This window comes from Panulirus ornatus, chromosome 44 (assembly GCF_036320965.1).
Source record: "Panulirus ornatus isolate Po-2019 chromosome 44, ASM3632096v1, whole genome shotgun sequence".
Taxonomy (NCBI): domain Eukaryota; kingdom Metazoa; phylum Arthropoda; class Malacostraca; order Decapoda; family Palinuridae; genus Panulirus; species Panulirus ornatus.
Window position 1 is genome coordinate 9213721 of NC_092267.1, and position 10000 is coordinate 9223720.

Genomic DNA, 10000 nt, shown 5'->3' on the forward strand with positions numbered 1-10000 from the left:
TTTATGCCCCCAAGTTTGATTATTTTATACCCACGTTACGTCAACATTGATTGCCTTGTGCCCGTTATTTTATAATTTTGTGCCCATGTGATGTGACTTATGTATTGTTATTTTTTTAGGAATATGTACCCATCTTGAGTGAAGCCTGATGAGTACTTACCCAGTTCATGTGATAGCTACATTATGTTTGTTTACAGGTCGAGAAGGACCGGGTGGAGGAGCTGGGAGGCTGTGTCATAAACATCCAAGGCACCTGGCGCGTTCTTGGCCAGCTGGCCGTCTCCAGGGCCATAGGTCAGTACATTAGGGGTCCCTAGAGCCAATGATCGGGGGCTTTCAGGGCCAGTAATGGTGGTCCTGTGGTCGTTTGTTGGGGGGACATGACGCCAAGTTATTTACGGAAGCCTGAAGTACAAAGATTCTAGGTCTATTTATGGAGGCTTGGACCCTTTTATATAGGTTTGGGGCCAATTATGGAGGCTTGGACCCTTTTATATAGGTTTGGGGCCAATTATGGAGGCTTGGACCCTTTTATATAGGTTTGGGGTCAATTATGGAGGCTTGGACCCATTTATGTAGGTTTGGGGCCAATTATGGAGGCTTGGACCCATTTATGTAGGTTTGGGGCCAATTATGAGAGCCCAGGTCTAATTCTAAGGCCCTTAAACCAAACTCTAAAAGTACTTGGGGGGCGAAATAAAAGGGGGCCACCATTTTATGTTTTCAGTTCAACTGCCTACTACTCTTTCCCCCGGCTGACCATCTCTCTGTCTTGGTATTCTTGCTCGTGTGTGTTACTATCTTCTTCCATCTGTGCGTCTGTTTTATTTTGTTATTTTCCTCACCCCCATGTTTCTTCTGCTGTTTCTCACCACCGCGTCACACTTCTGCGTTCACTCGCTTGTGGCCTTCCAAACTTCCGCGTTCCTCTCTCTCTCTCTCTCTCTCTCTCTCTCTCTCTCTCTCTCTCTCTCTCTCTCTCTCTCTCTCTCTCTCGTACACGAGCTCGGAGCACCTCTTCGTCCTCCCCTCCTGACACACCTCAGGTCCCATTGGCCCCAGGGCTGTGCCAGTAGTGGTGACGTGTGGACGACTGTACTGGCAGTGGACGAGGAAGGGAGGGTTCGTGCAAGACTGAGAGTGTGGCCCGGGGTTGGGGGGGGTCTGTCTTGTGTACATGGGATGGGTCGGGTTCTTTGCGTGGGATCCATCACCTTCGTGGCAAGTATGACGCAGGATATTTAAAAGCAAGATTTGACCTCGGGCGAAGCCCATTGGACTGGATCCATTATTGTAATGGGAAGATGGGATGGGTGTGGTGCTTGGGTGGGCGTGGCGGTGATGAGAGGTGCCCCCTGTTGATGGTTTATGGTTGTTTACTGACACGTCTTGTCTGGTCTGGCCCACCCTAGACATTGGCCCACTCCTCCCTCTGTCTGGCCCACCCTCCCAGTATCTCACCCACCCTACGTCCTGTCTAGCCCATCAAATAATATATAGTGCCCTAATTATTAATATTTTGGAAATATAATGATAATAATAGTAATAATGATAATGATAATAATAATGGTATATAGAAATGATATTTTGCACTATATTTCAAACAGAGCAAAAGCGTTCACTTGTTAACAGTGTATGAGCTTAGCTTCTACTTAGCTGTAGGTTAGCTGTGTCGATTTGATAAAGGTAGACGCACATTTTGCTTGTAGCTTTCAATACATTATGCTATGTGTAAAGTAGCTGTATTTTAGCTGATGTATTGGTGTATGTGGCCCCTTGTGGTGAAGTATTGGCTCTTGTGGCTTTGTACCGTAGTGGTAGCTTAGTTGAGAAATTGGTAGTATCGTGGTTTTGTGGAGTTACACTGTATAACCGTATTGAAATAGAGGTGGTTAATGTAGTGGTGATTTAGTGTATACATGATAGTGATGATGCAGTGGCCTTTAGTGTCTAGTGGAAGTGAAGTGGTGCATGTGTACATGATAGTGATGATGTAGTGGTGCTTAGTGTGTAGTGGAAGTGAAGTGGTGCATAATGGGGAGCGGTCTTACCATAGTGTTGTCAATGACAAAGTAATTTGTTTCTGTTTAGTGGATTGGTGATAAATGTCTTTTTAAAAGGCCTCTAACCGTAGAGCCTTTTTCTCTCAATAAGTCATCATTAGAGATATTATTATTATTATTATTATTATTATTATTATTATTATTATTATTATTATTATTATTACTACTACTACTAGTACTACTACTACTGTTAATTTTGATCGATCAAAATCTCATTTTTTTTTTTTATAGAGCGACGGCAAAGCAACAGTTAAAAAGATATGAACGGATAAATTACTGCTATTAAATAGTAGTTCGTTAATTACATTTCACGCAACTCAGTTTTTCACTCATTTTCCATGGAGACTCATTTGACCACAGCCCACAGATGGGTCAGTGTGTTCCTCTAGTGTTAATAAGGTCCGTGTGCCACGGGAACCATCCACTGGTGTTGGCCTCATGATGAGAACCACGGAAAATAATCCATTGTTGACTGGAACAATAGACCAGGATGGTAATATATTACCCGTGGGTAAGGGTATGGGGAGTGTGTGTGTGTGTGTGTGTGTGTGTGTGTGTGTGTGTGTGTGTGTGTGTGTGTGTGTATTATGTGCACTGCTTACACAAGATGTGGATTTTTGGTAATGATAATAATAATGATAATTATAATAATAATGATAAAAATAGTAATAATAATAATAATAATGATAATAATAATAATGATAATAATAATGATAATAATGATAATAATAATGATAATGAAAATAATAATAATAATAATAATATAATAATAATAATGATAATAATAATAATAATAATGATAATGAAAATAATAATAATAATAATAATATAATAATAATAATAATAATAATAATAATAATAATAATGATAATAATAATAATAATGATAATGAAAATAATAATAATAATAATAATATAATAATAATAATGATAATAATAATAATAATAATAATGATAATAATAATAATAATATGATAGTGATGATTAATGCAAATGTTATTGTCTTACGAAGGAATGTATCTCAAGAACAAGTTTTTAAGGAACATGTTATTGTGTTATGAATGAACATATCACATGTTACGTTACGAATGTGTGAGGAACATGAATAGATAACTTGGGTCGCCCGTATTAACCAGCATCCACTGTACATTTTAACGAAATCCAGGTGGATTAACCGGAGTTCTGTTTACGATATGTGAATACATATATTTTTGGAATATTGTCCCCTTCCCCCCCCCAAAAAAAAATGTAGCCATTCAGCCATGTTATGTAGCGCCATTAATTATTGATATGCTAATGTTATGTAAATAGAGTCATGTCGACTTGAAATAGTTATATTCATTTTGAAATATTGTTTTTGGGATGATTATATATTGAAATATAATCTCGGGTAATCATATATATATATATATATATATATATATATATATATATATATATATATATATATATATATTTTTTTTTTTTTTTTTTTTTCTTTTAAACCATTCGCCATTTCCCGCGTCAGCGAGGTAGCGTTAAGAACAGAGGACTGGGCCTTTTTTGGAATATCCTCACCTGGCCCCCTTCTCTGTTCCTTCTTTTGGAAAATATAAAAAAAAAAAAACGAGAGGGGAGGATTTCCCCCCCCCCCCCCCCCCGCTCCCTCCCCTTTTAGTCGCCTTCTACGACACGCAGGGAATACGTGGGAAGTATTCTTTCTCCCCTATCCCCAGGGATAATATATATATATATATATATATATATATATATATATATATATATATATATATATATATATATATATATATTGAAATCGGCTGATTTGCATAAACGTTTATGCAGTAAATATTGAAATATAATTTTAACTAAAAAGCTATTCTTATTAAGGGTGTTTATGTATTAGAATATAATTATATTCAAACAACATAAAGCAATGTAGACATGTAGGTTACTTTGATGGAATACGATTTGGGAATAGATTATTTGTTGCGTAATTTGTACATGTAACTTAACAACAAAATGTTTATTTGTCTGTGTGACTAACAATATACACATATGTGTAGTTTGTGGTTTGTATGATTATGATCAAATGTGAGGTACTTCTTTGTGGCAAAGTGAAAGGGATGTGTGTGTGTGTGTGTGTGTGTGTGTGTGTGTGTGTGTGTGTGTGTGTGTGTGTGTGTGTGTGTGTGTGTTTGTGGTTTGCGAAGTGTAATCATATTGTGGTCAGCGATTATGTTAGGGTTATTTTGTGGTTTTATATTTATTTTGTGTTGTAAGAAAGGAATTGTGGTTTGACATGATTGGTTTGGTTTGATATTTTTATGTTTAAACATGTATATTTGGTATGGTTTAATATGAATACAGTTATGGAAATTGCATGGAAATATCATATAAAATGAATATACAAGTATTGATGTAAGATAAGTAATAAGATATATAAATTATGTTAGATATAATTCATATAAATATAGTTAAGTTTAACTTAAATATAACATGGTTTAATATTTAGTTTATCATTGGCAATTTTTTTTTTTTATTCAAAATGGTTTTAATATGTGTTGTAAGGCTACACATGCACACGTGTATACAAGTGCACTATATATCCATATGTATACATGTACACTTGTACACTATATATATCCACTTTACGATACATATATCCACATGTATCCATATACACATTTACACTATATATGCCCACATGTATATATGTAAACTATATATATCCACATATACACTACATATGTCCGCATGTATACATATGCACATGTACACTGTATATGTACACATGTACACTACATATATCTACATGTATACATGTACACATGTACGTTATATATGTCCTTTTGTATACATGTACACTATATATGTACACATGTATCCATATACACTATATATGTCCACATGTCTCCATGTACACTATACATGTCCACATATCTACATGTATGCTTTATATGTCCATGTCTACATGTACACTACATATGTCCCCATGTCTCCATGTACACTATACATGTCCACGTATCTACATGTATACTTTATATGTGCCCATGTCTCCATGTTCACTATACATGTCCACGTATCTACATGTATACTTTACATGTCCCCCATGTCTCCATGTACACTATACATGTCCACGGATCTATACTTTATACGTGCCCCATGTGTACATGTATACAGGTATACCTAACTCTTGGTGCTCGACAGGTGATCGGGAGTACAAACCATATGTATCGTCCGAGTGCGACATCAAGTCACTGGAGATTGAGGGAGACGAAGACTTCCTCATCTTGGCCTGCGATGGTCTGTGGGACACACTCTCCCCAGAGGCGGCTGTCAACGTGGTTTACGCCTATCTCACGCATAATGACGGTGGGTGGATCTCTCTCTCTCTCTCTCTCTCTCTCTCTCTCTCTCTCTCTCTCTCTCTCTCTCTCTCTAGCGTTAAGGACAGACCACCCACACCCCCCCTCTCCCGTAGGAGACCTTGGGTCTGTGTGGTCTGTGTTTCTGCGTAACTCTCTCTCTCTCTCTCTCTCTCTCTCTCTCTCTCTCTCTCTCTCTCTCTCTCTCTCTCTCTCTCTCTCTCTCTCTCTCTCTCTAGCGTTAAGGACAGACCCCCCCCCCCCCCCCTCCCGTAGGAGACCTTGGGTCTGTGTGGTCTGTGTTTCTACGTAACTCTCTCTCTCTCTCTCTCTCTCTCTCTCTCTCTCTCTCTCTCTCTCTCTCTCTCTCTCTCTCTCATCACCCCCCCCCGTACGCTCTTATGTTCCCGTTTCATCTTCCACATAATCATTCTTCCCTCCCCTCCCCCCTCCCCAGAACCCCCCCCACTTCAGACTCAGCCACTCACCCTAGCCTTAATTAAATATTTGGATTATACTGATTATGTAATTAAGATTTTGATTGTATTAATTATGTAAGTCTTTCTACAAACCTAATTGCACATGACATATGATGCGAAAGGCCATACTAGGGAATATATATATATATATATATATATATATATATATATATATATATATATATATATATATATATTGCGATGGATTAAACAGTTATACAAACTCCTTTTTTATTACTTAGTAGTAATTGCGCTTGAGCAAAGGTAAAAGAAACATATTTCAGCTTCTATTTGTGTTACTAATGATGGAATATTTGGCTTATGTACGTATAATGAAGTGATCTTGTAAGTAAGGCAAGTTGTAGGTTGTAAGATTATGTTTATTTAAGTTTCCGCTGGTAGCCTTGTGCTCGAAGTACCGTTTTCTCTAAATGTTCGCCGCCCATCTAAGAAAACAGCTCGATATGTACCGTTTTCTTCGAATGGGTGATACGTGTCACACGTGTAGCGAAGAAAATGTCGCGTGGGGTTTCTTCAGTTCCCCCTTAAACGCTCCTGCTTGAGCTGTCGTTTTTTATGGATAGTAAATTGCGCCTTACTAATATGACACAGAAAACGGTATATGAGTAACAGATGTTTGGCTGGAAGGGGAGCCTAGTCTATTTGCTAACAGATACGAAATTACCCCGATTGATAGAATACAGTACTTTTTTTTGTTAATAAGAAAGAAAACAGATTGTATTTTGAATATACGTCTATGGCTTAAGGAAATCGTAGACGCTAAAGTTATAATTTCTGCACCAGCGAAGACCAGACACCTCTGGCGTGAAACTAATGAACGATATGTTGAAACGATGATGTGGTTAGCCACTTTCGAGTCTCCAGTTTTCTATGATGTGTTTGGATCTATACAGTCCTTTAGGAGTAAAACGTGGATAAGAGCAAGGTTATTAGGTACAGTAGGTTTGAGGGTCAAGTCAATTGGGAGGTAAGTTTGAATGGAGAAAAACTGGAGGAAGTAAAGTGTTTTAGATATCTGGGAGTGGATCTGGCAGCGGATGGAACCATGGAAGCGGAAGTGGATCATAGGGTGGGGGAGGGGGCGAAAATTCTGGGAGCCTTGAAGAATGTGTGGAAGTCGAGAACATTATCTCGGAAAGCAAAAATGGGTATGTTTGAAGGAATAGTGGTTCCAGCAATGTTGTATGGTTGCGAGGCGTGGGCTATGGATAGAGTGGTGCGCAGGAGGATGGATGTGCTGGAAATGAGATGTTTGAGGACAATGTGTGGTGTGAGGTGGTTTGATCGAGTAAGTAACGTAAGGGTAAGAGAGATGTGTGGAAATAAAAAGAGCGTGGTTGAGAGAGCAGAAGAGGGTGTTTTGAAATGGTTTGGTCACATGGAGAGAATGAGTGAGGAAAGATTGACCAAGAGGATATATGTGTCGGAGGTGGAGGGAACGAGGAGAAGTGGGAGACCAAATTGGAGATGGAAAGATGGAGTGAAAAAGATTTTGTGTGATCGGGGCCTGAACATGCAGGAGGGTGAAAGGAGGGCAAGGAATAGATTGAATTGGATCGATGTGGTATACCGGGGTTGACGTGCTGTCAGTGGATTGAATCAAGGCATGTGAAGCGTCTGGGGTAAACCATGGAAAGCTGTGTAGGTATGTATATTTGCGTGTGTGGACGTATGTATATACATGTGTATGGGGGTGGGTTGGGCCATTTCTTTCGTCTGTTTCCTTGCGCTACCTCGCAAACGCGGGAGACAGCGACAAAGCAAAATATATATATATATATATATATATATATATATATATATATATCTTTCTTCTTTCATACTATTCGCCATTTCCCGCATTAGCGAGGTAGCGTTGAGAACAGAGGACTGGGCCCTTGAGGGAATATCCTCACCTGGGCCCCTTCTCTGTTCCATCTTTTGGAAAATTAAAAAAAAAAAAGTGAGAGGGGAGGATTTCCAGCCCCCCGCTCCCTCCCCTTTTAGTCGCCTTCTACGGACACGCAGGGAATACGTGGGAAGTATTCTTTCTCCCCTATCCCCAGGGATATATATATATATATATATATATATATATATATATATATATATATATATATATATATATATATATATATTGCTTGACGTTAGAAGGATATTGAGGAGAGGTTGTGATTGGTCCATCAGGACTTCATGTTGTTGCAGTGGGCGAGGCTTGAGACCCCTGCAGCGTTGCGACTCTTACGTAAGGTTGCGCACTGACGTCATTCGGGGGTTTAGCGTAGAATTTAGTGCGTCGGGGGGAGGGGGGAGAGGAGGGGAGGGGGGCTTGAGTGGACAGGGTCGCTGTGTGTGTGTATGTGTGTGTGTGTGTGTGTGTGTGTGTGTGTGTGTGTGTGTGTGTGTGCAGCAAGCACAGACGTCGGTCCAGGTGGGGGGATGGTGTCTGTGGCCTGACTGGTGTACGGGAGGAGGGGTGGGGTTGGAATCCCTCGCGCAGACATACATATCGACCCACACACACTCTCTCTATATACACACTACCACACCCTAGTGCCAGGCAGGCACAGTGGAGGGGGTCCTGGCTGGCTGGCTGGCTGGCTGGAAACACCCCCTTCCCTCCTTCCTCTATTGCCTTCCCCCTTCCCTCCCTTCCTTCCCTCCCCCTCCCTCTTTCACCCCCCTCCCCTGCTCATGCTACACTCTCAACACCCCAGTTGATTACACACACACACACACACACACCAGTTCCCTCTCACTGCGGGTCATGACCAAGTTTGATTATTATTTAATATTTTAATATCCCCCTTGAAGGGTAGCGGCTCACACACGTCGAAGGGAAATTTGGAGGCCTTCTGCAGACCCCCTACCCCTTCCCCACCCCTTCCCCACCCCTTCCCCACCCCTTCCCCCTTCCCCACTCCTTCCCCACCCCCTGCCTCCCCCTGGGAAACCAGGGCATCTTGTCGAACCAGGGGGGAAACTTTGGGGGCCCTCCGTCACAGACCTGGGGAGAAAACCCTTAGCCACTTTGCCTTCAGTGGTGAGAGAGAGAGAGAGGGAGTTGATGAGACCACTGGATATAACATACAGTGGGTGGCGTCCAGTGGGTTGAGCCCAGCAGTGGGTGGAGGTGAACGTACCACTGTTATAACAAGTGGTGGATGAACAGAAGCCCTACCCTCCCACTGAGTAAGACCAGGAGTGGATGGGTTCTGATCCTCCACTGATATTACAAGCAGTGGATGGAACTGGAAACCTTACCCTAGTGATATGAATAAACGAAATGATTTATATCGTTCCCTGCTGACACATGTGCAATCACGGCCCTTATTTTTTACATTTAAATTGCTTTTAAATGTGAGTGATGCGAATTTAAATGGGGTTATTACTTAATTTTTATCGAGTCTGTCAATTATTATTTTTTCCCCCAGAAGCATTTTGGGTAATTGATAAATTGGTTTTAAATGGTAGTAAAGTTCGAATTGGGAAGGGTCTGTTTACTGTGGACGTTGGCGAAATGGGTGTCTACCAGTAGACGGTAGACAGGCACACGGGTGTTATCTACCCTGGCCAATTGATTCCTCAACCATTTAGTCACCAAGTGGTGGCCGCCACTGGTCGATCTCAGATATACCAATTAAACTGTTGGGAGACGCGGTATGCACCATGTCTCATGGCAGATGATGGAGCGCGCTCGTCATGAATTGAAAATCCCACGACTTCGAAGCTTAACACGGTCTCTGGGTAAGCTTTAATAAAGCTTGACATGGTCCCTGGGTAAGCTTAAAGCTTGGAGGGTTCGTGTGTCAAGAGAACTGAAAGGTGGTGGTGGATATGGCACAAGCTGGTGACGGATGGAGTACTTCTAGGTTCTGACATGCAAAACTGTCCAGAAGTTTTATGTAGATATTTATATATAGGGTGTGATGACGGAGGGGTGGGGGGGGTGATGACGGAGGGGTGGGGGGGTGATGACGGAGGGGTGGGGGTGATGACGGAGGGGTGGGGGTGTGATGACGGAGGGGTCGGGGTGATGACGGAGGGGTTGGGGGGGTGATGACGGAGGGGTGGGGGGTGATGACGGAGGGGGGGTAATGACGGAGGGATGG

General features: G+C 41.3%; 1 protein-coding gene across 1 annotated transcript in view; it reads left to right on the forward strand.

Annotated features, from left to right (window-relative positions):
* The window catches only part of LOC139762723 (uncharacterized), a 239567-nt gene that overhangs the window by 25099 nt on the left and 204468 nt on the right, over positions 1 to 10000 (forward strand). The window contains exons 3-4 of the mRNA XM_071687754.1: positions 198 to 294; positions 5252 to 5416. Coding sequence (XP_071543855.1) covers positions 198 to 294; positions 5252 to 5416 — 262 coding nt within the window. The remainder of the gene's footprint in view (positions 1 to 197; positions 295 to 5251; positions 5417 to 10000) is intronic.